The following is a 22,975-nucleotide window of genomic DNA, read 5'->3' on the forward strand; positions in this document are numbered from 1 at the left end:
ATACAATATTTATAAGAAAGTATACATTTATTTATTTATTTTGGAAGAAAATAATTTCTCATCGTTGATATTTGTCTACTGATGTGTCACACAACGCTGTACTATAGACATTGTTATATAGAATTGCACCGTCATCGACCGTGAGATACTGTACAATGTTGGAATTAGTGTATGTCATTACAGACAATATTATGTAAATGTTATTATTATATTTTAACTATGGTCGTTTGAAGAATGACAAAATGAAACAAAATGTACGATTCAACACGCAGGTATTAGTACGGATATAAATAACAATACTCACTATCAAATAAACTACTGTTATAGATATAGTTGAATTTATCATAAAGAAAAGATTAGTAACGTTTTAACATATTCCGCTATCACAATTCAGTTTGGCTTTGCCACAATAGTCGTTACAATCGACTTAACAAACGCCGCCCATATGCATCTCTTAGCAACCTGCTGTTTATCATTGGTTGAGACTTCAACATGTAGGGGTAGCGGATTATTGACGCTAACTTTGGAATCGACATATAATTTCACGATGTGTTTTTTTATGATTTTTATGATTTGTTAGGATTACCTGAGGTTACCAAAAAAATGTTTGTTTTTTTCATTTCAAACATCCATACAAAAAATCAATATTTTCGTCTGTTCCAGGCAATTTATGTAACTTAAACATTTTTTACATGTTACCCTGTCTGTTGACTGTATACACATACACACGTATATGGTAATTAATGTGTTTGCAATCCAGAAGTGTCTTGTAAAACGTATAGTGTGATGTGACGTCAACCAGCATACAATATGGAAAAGTGTACAATGGAAAGTGAGTTGTTGACTTTTGTCCCTTGGAGGTATGCCACACACACAAGAAATGCAACACAAAACAAGCTACGCAGAGTGCGATGACACTCTGAGAGCTGGTGGTGGCTGGTGATATGTCTCGTGTATAACCCTTGCATGACCTCACACTCATCCATTCAATGTAATTGTGACTGAAACAAACCATCAGTTTAAATGTAAGAAGTGTTTATTGACGTTAAATAGTGTTTTTAAATCTTATTTGTCAACCAGCAGGGCCACCCTTCGTAAAACTTTAAATCCATTTGATAATTTGTGATTACGCATATGGAAGAGTGCTTTGATTGATATTGAATTAATAATATTAATAAACTTCTACATTTGTATTGTTACAAACTGAGATTGCTAATTTCAATGGCAGCTACAAAAAGTTAAGGGGATAGGGGGTCGACCTTGCGGATCTCTATATTTACATATAAATTATTAGTTGTGAACCCAAAGTTCTTGTCACAAGACATGGCCCCATTTTAGAACTTTCTCGTCCAACTAGGCCCCAAAATTCAAAACTCTGAATGATGATCGATAATTCAAGAAATAGAATTTTTTGTTAAAGTCTGGCGAAAGTAGCACACATTTTCATCACAAGCAAAGCGTCAACCCTTATGAAACCACCGTTCGCGAATGCACATTGACCGGGATGAAATACAGTATTTAATAGCCTATAGCTATAAAGTAGCCTTGTAGGGATATTGTCCTATTATTGACTTGTCTGAGTAGTTTTGTCAACTGTCGACTGTTCAGTCTGTGTGGTAGACCGCCAGGTGTCAAAGGTCAACACCTCGTCTCGATTTCATTGTATACCTATTTATATTGTATGCTGGTTAACGACACACCGCACTATGTGTTTCACGAGACTACGCTTGATTGTGTGCATATTAATCACCATGCATATGTGTATATCCACAGTCTATGGACAAGGTATTGTTTTGTTATCTGTTTTGAGAATCAATTGTTATAATTTTAGCACCAGCTTTTGTTCAGTGACAGTACTTTCTTATTTATTGATCACAGTGTACGCAGTTATTTATTTAAGAATACACCACAAAACGTGACAATAATAGTTAAGTACGAGACGATTGTTTGTATGGGTTGCATATAACTATATAGATTGCTCGTACCATGTACCAAGTATGATTTAGACCTTGATCCATGACGTTTTACTAGTGGGTATTATTTAAATTCTGTCGTCGGTTGTCTACTGCTGCTGTTTGAGAGGCAGTCAACGACATAATGTAAATATCACCCACTTTTACAAAACCATTGATCTATGGCTAGGTATGATCGTGATAACGGTAAGCACGATGAATATGTAATAATTCATCGAGATCGAGATTTAGTATATGCCCGAAATGTTGCTGTGAAAACTTGTCAAATCTGTTAAAACACGACGTCACAAATTAATGATTACGACAGCGCATTGTTTATATTGCCGTCACCACCCCAGTAGTGTGACGCATTCTTCCTCATCTATTTTTTTCAATTTGCTAGCATGCTCATTAACTAACATAAAGAATCTAAAATGATTTAAATTATCAGTGTTTATATATTGTGGTTCACTGATGAACCACGTGGAATCACAGTGAGATCACCAGTAACAACATGACGACTAGCGAAGCAGCTGGATTTAGAAATAGTTACTAGATAAATACATGGCTATGAAGGTCATGTGTCTTTGTCTCGTTCATGAAATAGAAATAACAAGGTATAAAATGACATTGAAAAATCTATACTCTTTGTATATGAATAATTTCCGATAAATTAAATTAAAGTACATGATATATCGGGTATTAAATTCTAAAAAAAAGGCTTTAATAATTATATATAATTATTCCATTCGCACTAAAGTGAGTATTTTTCATGAGTATACATTTGATATTATGGGAAAAATTCATAAACGTAAATACAAAACACAGTCAGGATACTATTTGTATTCAAAACTTCATGAAAACACTTGATTATACTTACTTCAGGCTATTACCATATTACCATAATTTGTATCTTATAGTTGATGTGAGATTATCAGGAGGTCGGACACCATTCCAAGGAAGAGTAGAGATAAGAAGAGACAATGGTGAATGGGGATTGGTATGTGCTATGAATTCACAGACATGGGATTCGGTTGAAGCACAGGTTGTGTGTAAAGAATTAGGTAATATGATAAACTGAATATATATATGCAATACTGTTACATTATTTATTTATATATATAGTATATATTATTTATGTTATATAAACTTGTGAACCTGTTTTCATTATTTTCTATTATTATTATCAATCAAAAATTAATATGTATTCGATTTCAGGTTTTGTAGATGTAATGTGGACGTGGAGTAACAGTGAATATGGTGTCAGTAATTTACCAGTGAGTTTTTGTGATATCAGTTGTGACGTATCAGCCACGTCACTTAATGATTGTACAATATCTAGTACCGGGTTTTGTAATAATTGTCAAGATAATCAAGCTGGAGTTACCTGCTATTGTGAGTATTTTCAAATTGTAAATATTGCTTCTGGATCGTAAAAACATTTATTCGATTTGAGTTACGATTGGTTAAACTCAATGTCATATGTATTTGTGGTAGTAATTACTATAATACAGTAACTATGTGAACTACGATTTCCAACTAACCCAAATGGAGAGACCAATAATACTAATATATAGTTGATGATGTGAGGGAAGATGGCTGGAATCAGACTTAGCCTTTCACAGAATATTATATATCGTTTGTAAGATGTTTTTCCTCATTTGTTTCCAGAAGTTGAATGATATATTATTGTTTTGTATCGTATTAATGTACCTTGCAAACCTTAAGCGATATGCGAATTGCATATTCCTCCACATATTTAGTATATAAGTGTGTCATCGATCGATCCCGCCATTTACGATATCGACACTGTCACCCCCTACTGTAACCAAATAGCCTATTTTACTCAAAGTTTTTAACACATTTATGTTATAGCTTATATACACTTTTTGGCTGTAGTGGATAATGGTAACATTCTATTTTTTAAATAGATGCAGAATTTGCATATTCATTCCAACAAAATCGTTTTAAAATGAAAACAGACAAATCTTAATTTATATGAGTAAAGTAACGATATATGTGTAAATATATTTGCTTAATGCGCTAAAACAATATTATTCATAAACTGTAAAGTTACTGAAATTAAATTGATCACATACTATTACATTATAGTTCCAGGTTTTCTAGGTCGCTACACAGAAGGAAATCCAAACAGAATATTCCAAACATCATCAAACATGTACACTCTTGGAAACTCCATTACCACAATTCAAGGATGCATCCAGACATGTAGAGATAACTCTAAACCAATAGCAGTACTTGCCAGTGAAGATGAATGTTACTGTGGTGATGACGACACTGATTACCAGCAATACGGTGAAGCTGTACCTGGGGAGACTATCAACGAATATGCATACTACGGTACCCAACAATGTAGTGGAGATAATGGTACTGAACCTTACATACAAGGATGTGGTGGTGAATACCAATTTGATGTCTATGATAGTAAGTTCATTTGCTTTTATTTTTTGTAAGATGAGCACACTGATGGAAACAAAATTAAATTTCCGACAAGAATAACAAATAGACATGTTGCTATTTGACTATCATCTCCTTAGTTTCGTTCTAGATTCCCCAGTTTCCTTTTCTTGTTAAAATTACAGTAAACAATGTACATTACACAAACGTATACTAACAATACAACCAAGTTGAAATTGAGATGCCATACATATCTCACAGAATACACAATTTCAAAATCTTTAATTATCAACTATATCTGTGAGTTATCACTATCTATTATTCAAATTGGAGCATTAGAAAATCACATTTTCCTGCGAAAACATTGAACAGTTATAAACTGAACTGATGGGTATTTAATATTTGTCTCCCGATGTACTGATTATTCATAGAAACACAGCCAATATTAATAAGTGTAACATCGGGAGGGAAAATCTTTATATACCCCGAATTTTACAGTTAATAAATGTATTATCATCTCAAAATCGGGAGGGTACCTGTACATCAGAATGTCTATAGTTTCTGTTGCAAGGACTGCAGACGTGACGTCCAACTATTTGGCACAATAGTCGAGACAATATCACTATACAAGATATTTATCCTACTAGTATTTTCAATGTATCTCGGTTGTCAAATATTCATATACTGCCTCAAATTCGACCTGGCTGCGTTTTTTTACATGTTCACTTTAAGATCGATTGAAGATGATGCGACATTGTGGTTTTCAGCATCTTTATTTACACTATTGTTTCGACTATTGCAGTAATCGAGTTTACCGAACCTGTCCGTATTTGGACTTTCATCATTTTGCACGTGGAGAACAGTACATTGGTAATAGTGATTATAGCGACGCATATCTGCATACACTATTCACTGTTTAGCATCTTGGTCTTGGTGGTGTTTGGAATAAATAACTCAAAGATTTCGAACACTGTCTCAAAATATAGAACTGGTCAAGTTTCGACTTCACTGTTTACTTAATAATTCGATGACAGTTCTTATGCTGTGATTGCATTGTCATTTGTGTCGTTTTAGATATTTATATTATAGGACTTTTTTATGGATTTGATATGTTACTTTCACTTTTCCGAGGATTAGTGTCAGTTTATTCCGAAATTACTCAAATAAATTATTTCACTAATGATTTATCAATCCCATTTATTAAACAAAGAGATCTTAAACTTCCAGATTGCATATACAAGTTTAATTCAGACCCCCCACTGACAAATTATAAATAGTGTTTAAAGCGCAAATCAAGGAGTCTGCATAATTTAGTGGTTTGACCTACATCATTAACATAACCCAACTCTTGAGACATAATTTATATAAAAAAAATCGGTTTAGAAATCAATTTTTAAAGATAATTGTTAATGGTACAATTGAAACAAAGTTATAAGTTTCGTATCAGTTGAAGACAAGTGGAGTGTCAACATTGACAGCTTATTAATATTGATACATTGACAGCTACCATTGGTGCATGTGGAGGACAGTACACTGGTAACACTGGTTATATATATTCCCCAAACTTTCCTGGCAACTATTCAAATGACCAAAATTGTATATGGACGATTACAGTTGAAGACAACCATATAATTCAGCTTAGTATATTGATGTATAAGATAAGTATTGGTGACCATCTGGATATAAGAGATGGTGATGACGTAACGGCACCAAAGATTACATGGAACAGCATGACAGTGTACAGTACTGGAAATATATTGTGGTTACAATTTTATTCAAATTCAGATATGAACACAGATTTGGGATTTGCGTTGACATACCAAGGTAAATCAGTGTTAGTTGTGTTGCTACCTAATAATTCATTTTATACCAAATAATCAGTCAGGTTAGGTCAAACTGACTTACTACAGGTAAAATGTATCCTCGTACTACCTGTCGCCTAGCCCTGTTGTCCAAGCGACTGAGCAGTATGCAACTCACCAACCCGCACGGTTCAACCCCACAACATAATGAAGCTGTTGGGGAGGCCACACACCAGCAGTGGCGTAAAAAACTGAGATGATGATGATGATGATGATGATGATGATGATGATGATGATGATGATGATGATGATGATGATGATGATGATGATGATGATGATGATGATGATCAATATAATGCAGATTACTATCATTCCATGGATGGTATCCAGAAGCGAGGGAGCAATGATGAAGAACAGATGAAAGCAAACATTATGAACTTATAAACTTGTGGTGGTCTGTTCAATTACAATCGCTCATATTTGTATTTGTTAGTGTCATCGCTTATTTGCAAACCGTGTATTACTCAGAGTTTGTGTTTTGGCATATGTTTGGCTTTCAAAGCGTTCTCTAATACCGTAGGTTAGAGATGCGTTCGATTGTTGCTTGCATAGAAATTGCAAAATCGTTAGATCTTTATCACATATCAACGTGACAAGATATAAAGTTGAATATCATGAACTTATAAATAAATTGTTTACATCGAAGTTCGTGTAATACGATGTAAGAACTGCTAAGAGTATTGACTGGAGTTGGAAGACCCCAATAAGAATTTACATAACCTTTACAGGTATTGTAATAGGGGGATTTATAACCCGACGCTCAATTTGATGATGATAGTAATTCACTTTAAATTTTGAATCCATATTATGACGGGTATATATAAGAAGATATACAAATATCGTGTAATAATATGCTGATGGTAATGTAATTGCGATTTGCTCACACTATTTGCGGTGTGATACTCTGAGACATCTCTACTTACCGTTTTTTCAATCTTGGTATTGTGTATTTTAGCTCTACCTCAGTGCAGTAAACCACAGCCAGTGTATTCACTTGTGAAAACGACACCATCTACACTTCTTGATCATTTCAATCCTGGAGACATCATTACATTTGAATGTGAAACTGGTTATATATTGAATGGAGTAAGTGTTATAACATGTCAAGATGATGGACAGTGGAATAGTAGTGTACCTACATGTACAGGTGAGATGATAAATATAGCATTACATTTAGATGTACAACTGGTTATATATTGAATGGAGTAAGTGTTATAACATGTCAAGATGATGGACAGTGGAATAGTAGTGTACCTACATGTACAGGTGAGATGATAAATACAGCATTACATTTAGATGTACAACTGGCTATATATTGAATTGAGTAAGTGTTATAACATGTCAAGATGATGGACAGTGGAATAGTAATGTACCTACATGTACAGGTGAGATGATAAATATAGCATTACATTTAGATGTACAACTGGTTATATATTGAATGGAGTAAGTTTTATAACATATCAAGATGATGGACAGTGGAATAGTAGTGTACCTACATGTACAGGTGAGATGATAAATATACCATTACATTTAGATGTACAACTGTATACAGGTGAGATGATATGACGAACACTAGAACATATGCATTTCTATGCTTATAAAACAACATTTAGTGTTACATAGTAATTTGAATCCATGTTTGTTTCTTCATATAACTTGGTTATTTATAATGAATATTTCAATTGTCAAATGGAAATATTTACCAACGAACAATTTGTTGGGTTAGGTTGCGCTATGTTATTTGCCTGTACTACTTTTCAGTCAGTGTGATTTGTGTCCATGATAGGGTAAATGGTACATCATTTGTTGTACGGGGACTACAGCGAATACTAACCTAACACCATCTCGCAATCATCTTCATAAAAAACTTCGGATAATATTTTAGGCTTTGTTTAAACAGCGGTACATTGTTTGGGAACCTTGGCACATACAAAAATCACAATTCTTTATTTCTTTGAATTGCACAAACTACTAACTGTTTACAATAACTTTAAAATAACAGTATTTAATTGGAAAACAACCAGAATCACGCAGCAGATCCCTTTAGCCCTTTGATTAATTTTAGTAGTGAGTTTCTGAATTATGCCTTGAAAAAGTATCATGAGACTTTCTCTACTAGTTTATCAGAGGGCGTACACTAAGACAATGTTTATGGAATTACTGAGATAAAGTTGTTCTTTTTTCAACTTGATTTGATATACAACATTGAAAACATTAGCGTATGCTTTATCAATGAATATTGCTTGAATTCTGTGTTGTGTAAATTTAGGATTTGTTCCATGAAGGTGTATAAAGGGAAGATTGTAGTTGTAGATGTCAAGTATTAGGTAAGACAAATGATAAATTCGATAGTGTAAAATTGACTGTAACTTCTTTGTATTCTCAGCTGTGTCTTGTGGTATTCCACCATCATTTCCAAATGCCTATCACACGAATACTGAATATATCTTTCCAAATACTGTATATTATTATTGCAATACTGGTTACTATCCCAGTGGTGGTGGAACACCACATAAACAATGTCTGGATTCTGGTAAATGGTCAGTTGGAATTGAACCACAATGTACAGGTTGGTTTAATTTTAACTATGTATGAATCGGAATTGATTTTTTATGTTTTATGTAGTCCATATATTATGCAAATTATTAGATAATTTCCAGATAACATGCAGTTGAGAATTGCGATAATTCCTCACTATACATGCATAATAGTTTTTTTTACATAAATGTACATTATTTTCCATATATGAAGTTACTACAAGTATTTTATCCCTGGTCACGTGTTGAACAGGAATGACCTTCCATTACGTTCGCAGTGTTCTCGCTGTGACCAAACACGACTCATGTTTTCTGTTTTAAATGTTGCCTTTGATAATAATTAGTTTTGATCTTCACATATTTCAGTCACTATTTACCCAAAGTATATAGTGTCCAATGATTTCCTTTAGGATTTATATTTTTATGTATATTAGAAAATATTCATATTGTCTATAAAAATGTTTACTGCATTTCAGGTATAACCAGTATATCTACGTCCAGTCCAAAAACTCCTGATAGATCTGAGATAACTCAAACGACTCGACAAAACGTACTCAGTGATGAACCCACTGGTAAGACAATATCCTTACTCCTCTCATTTCGCAATTTTCAGCTTTTTTAAAAACTATTTACTGGTATATCGCATGTATTTCTTTGTTGACAAAGTAAACATAGGAACAATGTGTTCATTGTTTTGTATGTAACTTACATGGAAATAAATAACATTCTAATGATTTTTCTATATAATCTTAGGTACTGGAGATACACTAAAGTACAGTTCGACAAACAGTGAGGGCTGCACAGTTATGTGTGATTCTACATTAAAACCAAGTGTATCGTCAAATGGAAATGAGGAGAAGATAGAACAATGCAATCAGAAAGGTAAAACGACTATCAAATCTAAACGAGAGATTTACATACATACAATATGTTTATGATATACATGCATGTCTTTATGCCAGTATTTGTTAAATCCGGGTTCACCAAATATTACGAAAAGAGCGTAGTGATAGGGACATCGACCCACATGGCTGTTGACGATTACACTGTAAAGATAACTTGTTACACCCAAGGCAATACATCTTAGTTCATTACAGATAGTTTATTCATCTAAACGGTCGGCTGAGGTCGCGCTACGCTGTCTATTCTCTTCAATAAAACTTTACGGCGTGGTAGAGTAAACATGCTAATGCCTGCATTACCAGGTGCATTACGTGATTACCAGGAATGTGTCTCAAAAAATACAGAATTGTATTTATAAAATTCTATCATAAACCTGCAAATTGTTTATCTTAAATAATACTGGAATGTCATGTGATTCAAACGTGCATACGTGATGTGATTATGATAACAATATGACGTGGCATTGGTGGACCATTTGAAATCATAGGGCTGGCTTGAAGATTTGAAAAATTCCAAGCTAGACACAGAGAGAGAAAACAATTCATGCATGGTGTTGCAGAAAAATGTACAGACGAGACAACGCGAATAAAAACAATTACTGGTCACACTCTTTTAGTCTGCCCCTAAATCCAAACGTTTGACCGCTTACACTTATTTGACAATACCATATCTAAAATATTGCAGGTGCTAATCCGGGTGTGTATGTTGGCTTTGGTATTGTTGTTGTCGTCATGGCAGTAGTCATAGTAACGTTGGTATTGTTGTATAGAAGAGCAAGGTAAGTTGCATTGTTGAGTCAATCATACCAATTATAACAGACAATTTGTGAGTATCTGTGTGACGTGGAATTATTGTCTAAATACGTCATAATTATCCGCCATGTTGTCATCCTCGTTCGCAATTGGTTATTATACAAACACCTAAAATATTCTTCCACGTATCCAATTGGTATAAAGCCGATAAACGTGAACTCTTGGAAACTTGTAGTCCCTTTGAATAAATTTGATTAAACATGAGTCATTGACGGTGCGCAACTTGCAAGAACTTTGAACGAACCTGCACTGCTACTGACGTAATCAAACAACATTTTGTTACTGTAAACAAAATTTGACTCTGTATCTATCAAGTACATGTTCATCTTGAAGAAACTATCAGTATTAGAATGAATGGATCCCTATATATGTCTAAATATAAACAAATTGGAACTTCATACAATGAACTTACTGTCAGTTCCTCATTGTCACTTTATCCAACAGACTCAAATCTACCGGGACCGAAGAAAGAAATGAACAATAAATGTAATGATCGTACATATCAGGACATTATCACAACTGGCGGCGTTGACAATGCATACCAGGCTTTAAATTATCAAAACGAGCAAAATAAAACAGAGTCGGACTATGTCAATACTCCTAAACCTGGTTGTTATGAGGATATTGAATTAGGACAAGATGTATCGAAACAAGCAAATCAAGACGAGTTAGGTAACGTGTCGAAAATACAGGAAGCATTGATCGTCTTGCAGCAATATTTTACTGCCCATGACGTAGCAACTGATAGTGGGAAGAAGGGGGAAATGTCAGATGTGCAGAAGGCAATGACAACGTTAGTCAATTACGTAAACGCGCGTAAGTGAATATGAAGAAATTGAACGGAAGTATTCAAAACAGTAGTCTGTTCAGCACTACGTCGATGACTTCTTGTCAACATATCATAGTTGTTTAGAATAACATCATTTTACCACGCTTATATTCAATATTGTGCTCATGTATGGAATTTAATAACAATTATATTACCTTAACGAAAAAGATGAGCCATAATATTACTAATATTACACACAGAATGGTTTTAAGTTCAATGTGTGGTGTTGCGGTGTGGAGCTAGGCTAGTGTTTTAACGCGATTAAGCGACAACAATCCCCGCAAACAAATTTATTTTCAATATATTTGGCTATTATTCAAACTAGGTTAATCTTTGGAAAAGCGTTCACATTTGTTATGAAACTGTAGCGTAATGGCAATGTGGTTACTTTTCGACAACACAGGCTGCTTGGGACGAAAATGGAACATTGATTTGCCACGCCATGCTGAGTTCAGTAAAAAAAACTATTCTAGATCAATAAACCATTTCGATTAATGGCGCTATTAGCGGTGGTGCGTTTTCCTGGCTTCAAAATTAGTAGTGTAAACGTTCATCATTTAGAATATAGTCAAATCTTTCAAAATATATTCTTTGATGATGTACGACTGAAGATCAGAGAGGTATTAGACTTTTAAATGGCTTTTGTGTCATACGTCATAGAAACGCTTCGTCGCCAGAGGGCGCGACTTATAGGAAAGGTGTATTGACGAACATTTTTGATTTTCGTAACAGTAGAACAAATATAACCATGGCACCATTTATATATTTCACCATCTGTTGTTTAGCTACAAACACAGAACATGTCAAAAATTAGGTATCACGCACTTGGCGCGTTCTATTATATATCTTACTTATTTTTGGCGGTAGTCACCATCCCGGTTCGCCTTACATACGGGGTTTGTAGGTCAATGCATACATACGGCTTTTAGTCTATAAAAGCGTTGTGGTAATAAAACAATAACAATGTTGAGTGCCTGGTATTGGCACAAGTTAGTAGATCAGACACTGGGCGACAAACACTTTCATCTGCAAACGCCACAATATGACATAACGTGACGAAATAGAGAAATAATGAAATGAATATTCTAGAAAATAACATAACCGTATTCAATTTTTTCACAAATAAGTAATACATCTCGCTTATTTATCGAGATGCGGTGTATTCTGCTGTACTTTCACTCGCTTCGCTCGTGAAAGTACGGCCGCAGGATACACCGCATCACTCGTGAAAATAACTTCCATACGCAACGAAAGCCACGGGGAGGGTGTGGGGTTCTGTCATATTATTATTAATAATTGTCATGTAAAAAAATATAGTATATAATTTGTATTGGTTTAGAAAAATACGTATTGTTTTGTTTTTGTAAGTTGCATTCCCACTTTGCAAAATACATTCTGAATACGGAGACTTTTTCCCTTGAAAGTCAGTTATATTAGATATGTTCACCCGAGGGATAAGACGCTCAACTACTCTCAAAACAAAATAGACGGGAAAATAGGAGACAGTTTTTTTATTATATCATATAATTTTTAGCTAAACCAGCATAGTTTTTATCACATTTTTATCTTCTTTTCATGTTTTTGCGGAGTGTAAATTAAATTTAAATCTTAGAAAATAAATATGTCATTTTAAACATGTCTTTAAATATTCTATATAGAATTTATAAAAATATCCGTACAGTGAAGCATATTTTTCAAAATAATCTTCTTCTCGTGAGAAAATGCCTTGTTAGTAAAGAAAAAAAAATTGCTGATTTGACCATTTTACTCACCCTCCCACAAATATATTATGTATATTCCCTAACTCGATATGCAGTCGCGTGTGACTAGCGCCACCAACGCCTGTCGCCGACAATGACTAGCAATTTTATAAACTGGCCATTCGTCCGAAACATTTTGTATATTTACATGTTATACCTACATTAAAATATTTAAAAATAAATTAAAATACCTAATAAATTGAATATCTGAGTATTTGTATATTTAAACTTGTCATAGACTTAGTTTTTTTGTAATATTAGAACAAGTACAAATGACAAGCTACAAATTACATAAAGGCGAAACAAGGTAATACTGTAATTTCGATATATTCTACGTAAATCGCTGAATATTCTAAAACGTATTTCACCGTAACTCGCAATTTCTTGCTGTAAATATGGAGAGAGAAGTCGAATTTCTTGGAAAATATCGCGCAGTTTCTAGTACTAGTAACTTGAAGAAACGTTTTTAAGAAAGCCAAATGTAGCGGAAGCGAGCGAGCAGTTTGGAACACTTGCGAGGACCCTTGAAAACCAGGAGTGTCCCCAATATGCCGGCCTGTGTTGCTTAGCTCAGGCGAGATGCAAACAGACGCTGGCGAATTCACTGGGGGAGGCACACGCATTATTTCTACATACTGACGAGAATGATGACAGCTTGTACTGCACTCATTTTGATTACCATCTTACGGCCGTCATCAACTGCCATAACCACACATTACGAGTTCTGACTGAACAGAAACAACCCGCCCTGGCAGCTGTTCACATAATATAAAAGATGATAGCAGACTGTACAACTCAAACGTACATTATGACTGTCTGAGATTTACAGTAAGCTCTGGTGGTCTCTAAAAATGTATTTCCACCGCTGTTGGCGTGTACATTTGTATTATTATGCCGAATAAATCTGGAGCACGTGGAATGTTACTGGAAATGTATGGAAAATAATGATGGCGAAATCGAAATCATTTCTTTTGTCGTATAGTCTAGTGGAGATGTGATCTTTGGAAATTAGTTTCGTATGTCCATGAACGTTTGTTTTTGCCGAGACTCCGACCGACGAGATATCATTATATTTAAATTAAATGAATGCAATCGTGGCTGGTCAATGCTGTAATTCTCACGTCATCATACTGGTAACTTGCAAACCAGTACGTACAACTAGGATTCAATTACCTAGTGTCAGTTTCCTTTTTCTAAAATGAGACCTTATAATGTTATCTATGCCACCTTTGTGATTTCGTTTTCTTAGAACAAAATATTTAGAAATATACTAGTGTAATATTGGTATTTGCTATTCGTATTTCTGTTCTGAATAAGAACCATAACCATGCTATATCACAAAAACATGTTAAACACGGCGTTATGTAAATCCAATCACTACGAAACAAATTGCATCTTCTGGCAACCAAAATCCTTTATTTCGTAATACAGTTCGGCATATACAGGATTATTATTACATAATAAATGCCACGAATCCCAATAAAGTAACTGATTAATAATGATATATAAAAACAAAAGGCCACGTTTATCTGTCTCTAGAGTAAAATTATTCATTACGTGAGATTCGTGTTCTTATGATGTTCTCCTGTCAATTATGGTAATTATTTATTCAAGAATAAACTCTGTTCGAATGTACACACACATATAGAGTGAATCCTGCTTTAAAAGACACAGGGCACATAAAGAAAACACTGCTTCAAAATCGTAAATGTCATATTGAAATGATCAGTGCTTGATTGGGACGGGTTTTTAAGGTAACTCCTAATCTTGTCTGGTAAATTATGCTTCACTTTAATCTCTTAATGTCAATTTTATTAGGCGTGTTTACATGGTGTGCCAATGTTTGAATTGCCTGCTGTATTTCAGACATATCCCACGTAGTCTTGTCGTCAGTGGATGTAGGGTTGGTTACGTCATATACGTCCAACCATTGTCGTAAAGTGGTCACTGCCTTCTGAACATCGGCCACTCTACCTATCTCACCTTGTTTGGTGTTAGAAGTGTTCACGTAATGGCCCACTGCACGTTGCCGTACATCCTTCTTTTGTTCCACAACCTCTGGTCGTATTGCCAACTCCTCATAAGCGCCTGATTTCGGTGTATTGACGTAGTCCGTCTCTGTCTTATTATGCTCACCGTGAAAGTTTAAAGACTGGTATTCATTTTTGCCCGCATTGTCTTGGTCATTAGCATGAACATTTGTGATAAGGTCTTGATATGTACGATTACTTGTTTCTTCCAAGTTTGTCATTTCTTTCTCTTCTACAGATTTGAATCTGTTTGGTAAAACAACAAGAGTAATTGTTTTAACGTGTGTAAATAGGTAATTTTCCGTTCACTGCGAGTTCTCGCGTAATGCATGAAAAACGCGGAATCTCTCTCCTTTCAGTTTTTAGTTCAATGTCAAAAATAGCCTTACTTCATCAAAATTGAACATCATCAAATGTTTACACCAAATTATATGAGCGTGAAAATTGTTTCGCGTTTGTCGAATCCCACGCGATGTTTTGACGCCACTACGAGGTTATGATTTTTGTTTGTTCTGTTTTCACGTTTGATTTCACACATAACACGGGATCGCACGCTGAACGGAAAATGTTTGCCGGCATGTTCAGATATTAATAAAATTGTCGTACAAGTAATGTGGGCCCATATATAAGGCGGAAATACAGATCACACCAATTACATGCACAAGACTGTGTTCTATATTTTCTATATTATATGATAAACATACGTATTTTCATGTTGGTAGCATATATTTCAGACAATGACATCATAAATATTAATGATTGAATCAACAATCCAACTTACCTTACTCTTCTGCACAGAAATATAGACATCAATACGATTAGTGGTGTGACAACAATAAGGGTAACAGCAACACTAACCCCTACACATACACCTAGACTCGTCTCTGTAATAACAATTCTAAAATGTGTTGAGTATCACAGAGGGATTAGAAATGCATCTAATCACAGACATTGCATGATATATGCCAGATAACGCAGAAATAACAAATACTGACATATACATCATGAATACAATTTATGCTTTACTAATCACCTGTCTGATTGAATTGCTTTCCACACATCTCTTCCTTGCTCTCACTTGACGGGAAACTAGATTTGAAAGTGGTATCATACACAAATGTGTTGTCTCCACTAAGTGTCGAGCTGTACTTAGAAGTATCGTCAGTACCTTATAAGATGAAATGGTAGAATTGTTTCAATTGTTTTAAATACAAAACAACACTTTTCATGACAAGTTACAGAACAATATTGCAGTTGTTTACATGGTACTAAAAACACACAATAAAATAGAACATATTTTTCAAAAGTGAAAAACATAAAAAAATGTCTGAATGTGAAATACTTACCTGTGGATTCCACACTCAGCTTATTTTGGTGAGTACTGTGAGTCATTTTCTGTATAGTACTAGATGAAGGTGTTGATGAACTGGCTATAACTGAAATACACATAAAATCACATTATGGGTAATGTATGCATTTTATAATTTATACAGTTGTATCAGTCAATAATTCGTGCATATATAGTCGCTGTCGTTGATTAAAAAAACGCAAAATTTTGTAATATGAAAAATATAACAAAACGCAACAGGAAACTTTGGTAACTATTGTACAACTTTTCTTGGCTAATATAAATTTTATGCTGTCATGTTGCTATGAATTACTTGGAATTTGTTATACTGTATGGTCATCATACTAGTTTAGAAGACACTGTCCAAGTGAACAGTGAATACATTATGGCATCATGTAGTGCCTTAATAGAATGTGATTAGAAATTTTGCATATAAACTGTTTCAGACAATTTCATTCATTAGATTCTTATAACTCTTTGTATACGGCTGTCAAGACTAGTACCGAAACAATTGATCTCGACACACAGTTGGTGTGAAATTGTATACAAGAGCAATATACAACAGTTGTAAATCAGACGACCCTCCAGTATCATGTATTTTTGATCAAATAATACACTGAAAGAATGCACATCAACACTCCCGATATCAAGTGCAAATTTTTGAAACGAAAAAGAAGTAAACCTTTAAAAACGCCTGTAAAAGTGAAACAAAGAAAACCAAAACTCGTACGCAGCGCCCTCACTGTCAGATTTGGTATCTTGAGGTGTGTGCAGCCATTTTTGATCCAAATTGATTCGAGTCTCTTCGTTGCAGATCGCCTGGTATATTTATGTTGATATGTTTATGGATGATATGTCGTTTATTGTGTGGTAGGCGATATTGGAATATATAGCTATTGGTGTGTCTTGATTTAGTCTAGAATGATGTCAGGCCTGTAATGTTTGTTGTAAATTTATCCGTAAACTCGCCACACTCGTGTCAGTAGTTTACAAGATTAATCAACCGTTGATGTATATAATATAATGTATGTTATGTTATAAAGGTATGTAACTTTATTATCTATTACCAATGAACGCTCTGAACAATACGATTGCAAAATTATAGGTGTGTAATAGGTGTGTACAACAACGCAAACCCGATTACGCGGATAAGTAAATAAACTTGTTCTCCCAGAATCACTCATTTGCATCACTAACAAAACCAATTGTAACAATCACAGCATTATGATGTTGTGGTCAGCGCAAAATTCTCCACTCCACTTGCAAACCATTTGTGAAATGTAAATGTTTGATTCTATATATCTAATGTGCAAACTGAAATAATGGAAATACAATTTAAACTTGCCTTTATCCACACTATAATATGTGTATAATATGTACCTATTAATTGGTATTGCTTGATTGAGTTTACATTGTCAGAAAATATCCTCTTTCTCATATTACATGCTAGGTGCTGAAACGTCTTGTTTACTTTTAATCTCCTTACATTGTTTTTTTCAAGACATACCACCTTTAGAACAGAATTCTTGTGAAACTGATAGTACACGTATTTCAACGCAATGTTGATGGTATTCGGCATTATTTACATTTGACAGTTTGTTGTAGAAGGAATAGTACTAGATAATAATTGCACATGTGTATGCACCTAAATGAGTTATTTTTCATGGCGAAGTACAAATGTCAACATCGATTTACCTTGGTATGTCAATGCAAATCCCAAATCTGTGTTTATATCTGAATTAGAATAAAATTGTAACCACAATATATTTCCAGAACAGTACACTGTCATGTTGTGCCATGTAATATGTGGTGCCATTACGTCATCACCATCTCTTATATCCAGGTAATCACCAGTACTTATCATAATCATCAATAAACTAAGCTGAATTATATGGTTGTCTTCAACTGTAATCGTCCATATACAATTCTGGTCACGTGGATACTTGCCAGGAAAGTTCGGGGAATATATATAACCACTGTCATCAGTGTACTGTCCTCCACATGCACCGATAGTAGCTGTAACATAATTGATATTGAAATTAATCATTCACTATTTTCAAATATTTTCAGGCATTAATTATTCAACGAGATGATGTTTAGTTATAACAGATAGTTTAACAAATAAGGTAGATGATTCTAATTTGATGAACATAACAGAAAAGCCATCATTATTTGGAGAATTGTCACCAAATTTACATCAGACAAAAGTTAAATGTTGTATGAAATTGAATCGAATACATGTGTGAGTCGCTTTTTAAATGTATAGAATTGTATATGTGTGATTGACTTCCGTGTGTCCCATAGAACATAACAAAGCTGTGCTGAATTAGATGTAGTAAAAAATAAGGGAGTTACAACTCCCTTTTTCATTCGTGAAAATGGTAATTATAGAAAATCTATTTTTTGAACAGTTACTTTTTAACATAACATATTGTTCATTACAATTCAGACACAAGTGTATTGTCTATAAATTCACAACCAAGAACATCGGGGAATACAGACCTAACTAAACTAAGGAGTTTCAACGGGTATACAAGTTTGTTTGTATCATAATAAGCCTTACCTGACTTCATGGGCTACATTCACATAGAGAGGTTCTACAAATAAACTTACTATCATAGACATCTAATTGGTAATCACCACCACATCCTTGTATGTAAGGTTCAGTACCAGTATCTCCACTACATTGTTGGGTACCATAGAATACATATTCGTTGATCATCTCTCCAGGCACAGCTTCACCGTATTGCTGGTAATCAGTGTCATCATCACCACAGTAACATCCATCTGCACTGACAAGTACTGCTATTGGTTTAGAGTTGTCTCTACATGTCTGAATACATCCTTGAATTGTGGTAATTGAGTTTCCATAATTGTACATATTTGATGAAAATATTCTGTTTGGATCTACTCCTTCTTTGTAACGACCTAGAAAACCTGGAACTAGAATCAGAGTTGAACTATAAAGTGAGGATTGTCTGTTTCGCGTTGTGCAAAAACTGTTCAAATATAATTTTATGGAATACATCTGATTGATGCAAATTCTGTATCCAGTGAATATTACAAAAAAATGTTCAGAAAAGCTGTATATTAATGTTACCGTCGAGTTTTGACATGAATTCGGTGGATATTGCTACATAAATCTGGATGCGCGATATTATTTTATGTTTATCGTTATTTCGAGTATTTAGTGAGTAAAGAAGATGTAAACTATGAAATTGACATATGAAAACGCTTAAGGACAAAGAGTGAATAGAATAGTCGAGGTTCGATTTTTTGGCTACAATGTTGGCGCGACAATGTTGATTTCGCACAACCCTTTCTTTCTGTCGTGGGTATGCGCTCTTGTAAACAACAACCCACGGTCCCGAAATTGGTCTATTGACAGCCAAGGGGTATTTGTTTTGTTATCGTTTACATCTCGTCAATATGATTTTCAATTTGCTAATCAACATATACATAAATGTTATTAAATACTCAAAATACAGACATTTGTGATAACAACCATATCACTGGATCATTTATATATACCTCAAGTTTCTTATTGTGTCATGTTCAGTCTAATTCTAGTCACCCTCACTCAGTTTAGTCAACTTTAACGTTAAATTAATATTATTGTTCACTTTGGATTTCGAGCAAGCAGGAATTTTAAATCCCATAACTAATGTAATGTAGTTTGTGACAGAAATACATATGACATTGAGTTAACCAATCGTAAATTAAATCGTGTAAATGTCCCAAACATTTTAGAAGCATATTTGTCATTTAAAAATACTCACAATAGCAGGTAACGCCAGCTTGATTATCTGGACAATTACTACAAGTCTCAGTACTAGATATTGTACAATCATTAAGTGACGTGGCTGATACGTCACAACTGATATCACATACACTAACTGGTAGATCACTGACACCAAATTCACTGTTACTCCACGTCCACATTACATCTACAAAACCTATTTGTCGATTGAGAATAAATTAAGCTATATAATTGAATTATCAATACTGCACAAATAAGTTATGATCGTGATCAATAGTGGTAAACATTTGTCTCGAGATTTTATTTGTATGTAATCGGATAAAATATTAATGACATATAACCATGTATATAACAAGCCAAATTTGAAATTACGACCATGACTTTAAACCATACACACAGTCTTACACACAGTATTTCATGACCAGCATGGCCTACCCCGTAACAAATAGAGAAATATCAATATTCATATTACCTAATTGTTTACACACAACCCGTGCTTCAATCGAATCCCATTTCTCTGCAGTCATTGCACATACCAATCCCCATTCACCATTGTCTCTTCTTATTTCTACTCTACCCTGGAATGGTGTCACACCTCCTGATAGTCTTACATTAACTGAAACATAAAAAGTGTAGTATTTATTTAAATAATACATGTATATAGCAAATAAAATATAAAACTAACAGGTGATTACGGATTCATCACATTGGTGTGTCATTTTACGAATGTTCATACACCCGGACGCGTATGCAAACAATATTGACTGATGATTTTATGTCCACAACTCATTCAAGGTACAAAATAATCATAATATGAGTCGTGTTTCATTGCGATAGGTAGAGTCGCGGCACGGAAGAATAGTATATATTGGGTTTTGAAAGACTCAAGCTTAGAGTAGTTGAGTCGTATGCGAAAGTCAAAAACAAATCACTGACAAATCCAACCCGGACAAAGTCGCAGCCGCTATGTAGTGTGTTGTGTTATCAGTCATGTTTAATTATTTTAATGTAAAAATCATCAAGCTCGTGGCGCACCCGGAGGTCACAATCCAACAGCAGTGAAACCCAAGACACAGAACTGAAAAAGAATCAGTTAATTCCAAACATGGTCTCAGCATTCGGTCCTTGAGGTTATTGGTAACATTAATCACGCGTATTGTTAAATAGAGACACGTCTCGTTCAGGTTTGCTAAATTTCATTGTTAACGGAGATTCTGGGATCGAACACATAGGCGCTATTAAGAGTAGTCGACATGACATGTGACCTCATTCATAGGCGTAGTTACACAGCGTGAGTGTTCGTACCTGAAATAGTGTATGTTGCGTTTTTTAAATTTGTGAAGAAAAATAATTCATGTCAATAATAATGAAATAATTACTAGTAAAATGGAATGTGGAGACCACTCCTCATTGAGTATTCATTTATACACTTGAATGCGGAAGTAAGGAAACGGTGCAAAACTGAACTAATTTACACACCGTGTAGTTGGGCGGGTATAAATACGGTGACTAAAACACTTCAGCACAACATAGTTTTTATTTGCACAATGATCTAGTTTTAACAGAGTTACTGCGTTTAGAAATAGTGCACTATAATAATTCAACAAACATTTTTACTTCCTCGTACGGAATCACATTCCAAACAAATTGATAAATACTAACACGATTGTAAAATACAAAGAATACAAAGTATTACCTTGTCCATGTACTACAGATTTACATACATATATGATGGTAAATAACAGTGAATACACACGTAATATCGTCATAATCATTACACTGTACAGTACTGAAGTCACACCAAGGTATTATAACTACAGTTTGTATTGACTCTACAGTGGGACATACCAACAATAGAAAATGGATTGGTGTTATTCATATGTTAATATACATTCTCTTTGACTTGTCTCACCTTGCTGGCAGTGTGCCGAATTACGGAATAGTAAATCGTCTCTGTTACTGAACTCTTGACTTTAGCTAAACACTGTCTAGCTGTATACAGTGATTATTTTAGTTATTCGACATTTAAAATGCCAGCTTTCGTGGGTCGGTCCTGGCAGAATAGATAGATATAATAGAGAATTATTCAAAGAGTTGCTGATTCGTGCCTTCCTGGGATGTGTTTACATGCAAGGTTCGCTACCAGAGGGAGTTGGGAATACATCATATATGAAGTTGATTACCTACCTTCATTTGTGCATTTATTTGGGTGAATCCCGTTGCACTATGTCAGGTCAGTTATATTCAGTCAGTTCTCTCATGAAAAATTCTGCTGTTCATGTGTATTTAAACCATGGAGATTTGTACAATGCTGCGCGCTTGCGCATAATGTGTGACATGACGTCAACAAACCGGAAAGTAGGATTGAATTTCGGATGTTCTAAATGCGCAAAGCTGCAATATACCGCTTCTTCGTGTTTCCAACAAGCAGTTAGAATCACGTATATATTTTTTTTTGTGTACCCCACGCAATATGATTGTCAATAATAGTCCAGAGCATCACGAATTTGTGTACCACGCTAGACTGTCGACAGTCCCTCTGGCCTTACGTGTGTGTGTTTTTTTTTATTAATATTAATATTAATCAAATGCCGTAGGCGTTTGCGAAATGCCGAAGGCATTTCAAGCGAGGGCCGTAAGGCCCGAGAGACTGTTATAGCCTGCTGCGCCACCACTCGCCACTGTAGAGAAATTCTCCTGTAGCGTACCATCATGATTGACAGGCAGAGTGATGTCATAAAAATGCTAACCAATCACAAGTCAC

The 22,975-nt window shown here is 34.6% G+C and overlaps 3 protein-coding genes across 3 annotated transcripts in view; 2 read left to right on the forward strand and 1 right to left on the reverse strand.

Moving 5' to 3' along the window:
* The first annotated feature begins 1,683 nt into the window (after positions 1-1,683).
* On the forward strand, positions 1,684-7,504 carry LOC146730130 (scavenger receptor cysteine-rich domain-containing protein DMBT1-like). Its single transcript, XM_085494445.1, has 6 exons — positions 1,684-1,785; positions 2,873-3,016; positions 3,171-3,347; positions 4,065-4,397; positions 5,874-6,194; positions 7,188-7,504. The coding sequence occupies exons 1-6, from the start codon at positions 1,707-1,709 to the stop codon at positions 7,430-7,432; spliced, it is 1,299 nt and encodes a 432-aa protein (XP_085350571.1). The 5' UTR covers positions 1,684-1,706; the 3' UTR covers positions 7,433-7,504.
* Positions 7,505-7,528: 24 nt separating this feature from the next.
* LOC102802358 (uncharacterized) overlaps positions 7,529-22,975 on the forward strand; it is a 41,986-nt gene continuing 26,539 nt past the window's right edge. Inside the window, exons 1-5 of the mRNA XM_085494446.1 lie at positions 7,529-7,556; positions 8,619-8,801; positions 9,246-9,341; positions 9,523-9,651; positions 10,357-10,450. Of these exons, the coding sequence (XP_085350572.1) occupies positions 7,529-7,556; positions 8,619-8,801; positions 9,246-9,341; positions 9,523-9,651; positions 10,357-10,450 (530 nt within the window). The remainder of the gene's footprint in view (positions 7,557-8,618; positions 8,802-9,245; positions 9,342-9,522; positions 9,652-10,356; positions 10,451-22,975) is intronic.
* Positions 14,470-22,014, reverse strand: LOC144355706 (uncharacterized). Its single transcript, XM_085494686.1, has 9 exons — positions 21,908-22,014; positions 20,684-20,827; positions 20,231-20,407; positions 19,065-19,394; positions 18,147-18,467; positions 16,450-16,539; positions 16,137-16,271; positions 15,885-15,987; positions 14,470-15,349 (listed from the first exon to the last, which is right to left on the reverse strand). The coding sequence occupies exons 1-9, from the start codon at positions 21,984-21,986 to the stop codon at positions 14,860-14,862; spliced, it is 1,869 nt and encodes a 622-aa protein (XP_085350812.1). The 5' UTR covers positions 21,987-22,014; the 3' UTR covers positions 14,470-14,859.

Source organism: Saccoglossus kowalevskii, chromosome 20, assembly GCF_978046115.1.
Source record: "Saccoglossus kowalevskii chromosome 20, keSacKowa6.1, whole genome shotgun sequence".
Taxonomy (NCBI): domain Eukaryota; kingdom Metazoa; phylum Hemichordata; class Enteropneusta; family Harrimaniidae; genus Saccoglossus; species Saccoglossus kowalevskii.

Excerpts from the sequence above, each read along its gene's own strand:
- LOC146730130 (XM_085494445.1), top strand. The coding sequence starts at position 1,707 with ATGTGTTTCACGAGACTACGCTTGATTGTGTGCATATTAATCACCATG. Across the intron at positions 3,017-3,170 it reads GGTTGTGTGTAAAGAATTAG|GTTTTGTAGATGTAATGTGG; the intron begins GTAATATGATAA and ends ATTCGATTTCAG. Across the intron at positions 6,195-7,187 it reads ATTTGCGTTGACATACCAAG|CTCTACCTCAGTGCAGTAAA; the intron begins GTAAATCAGTGT and ends TGTGTATTTTAG.
- LOC144355706 (XM_085494686.1), bottom strand. The coding sequence starts at position 21,986 with ATGATTATGACGATATTACGTGTGTATTCACTGTTATTTACCATCATA. Across the intron at positions 19,395-20,230 it reads AGCTGGCGTTACCTGCTATT|TTCCAGGTTTTCTAGGTCGT; the intron begins GTGAGTATTTTT and ends CTCTGATTCTAG. Across the intron at positions 15,988-16,136 it reads AAAGCAATTCAATCAGACAG|AGACGAGTCTAGGTGTATGT; the intron begins GTGATTAGTAAA and ends TTGTTATTACAG.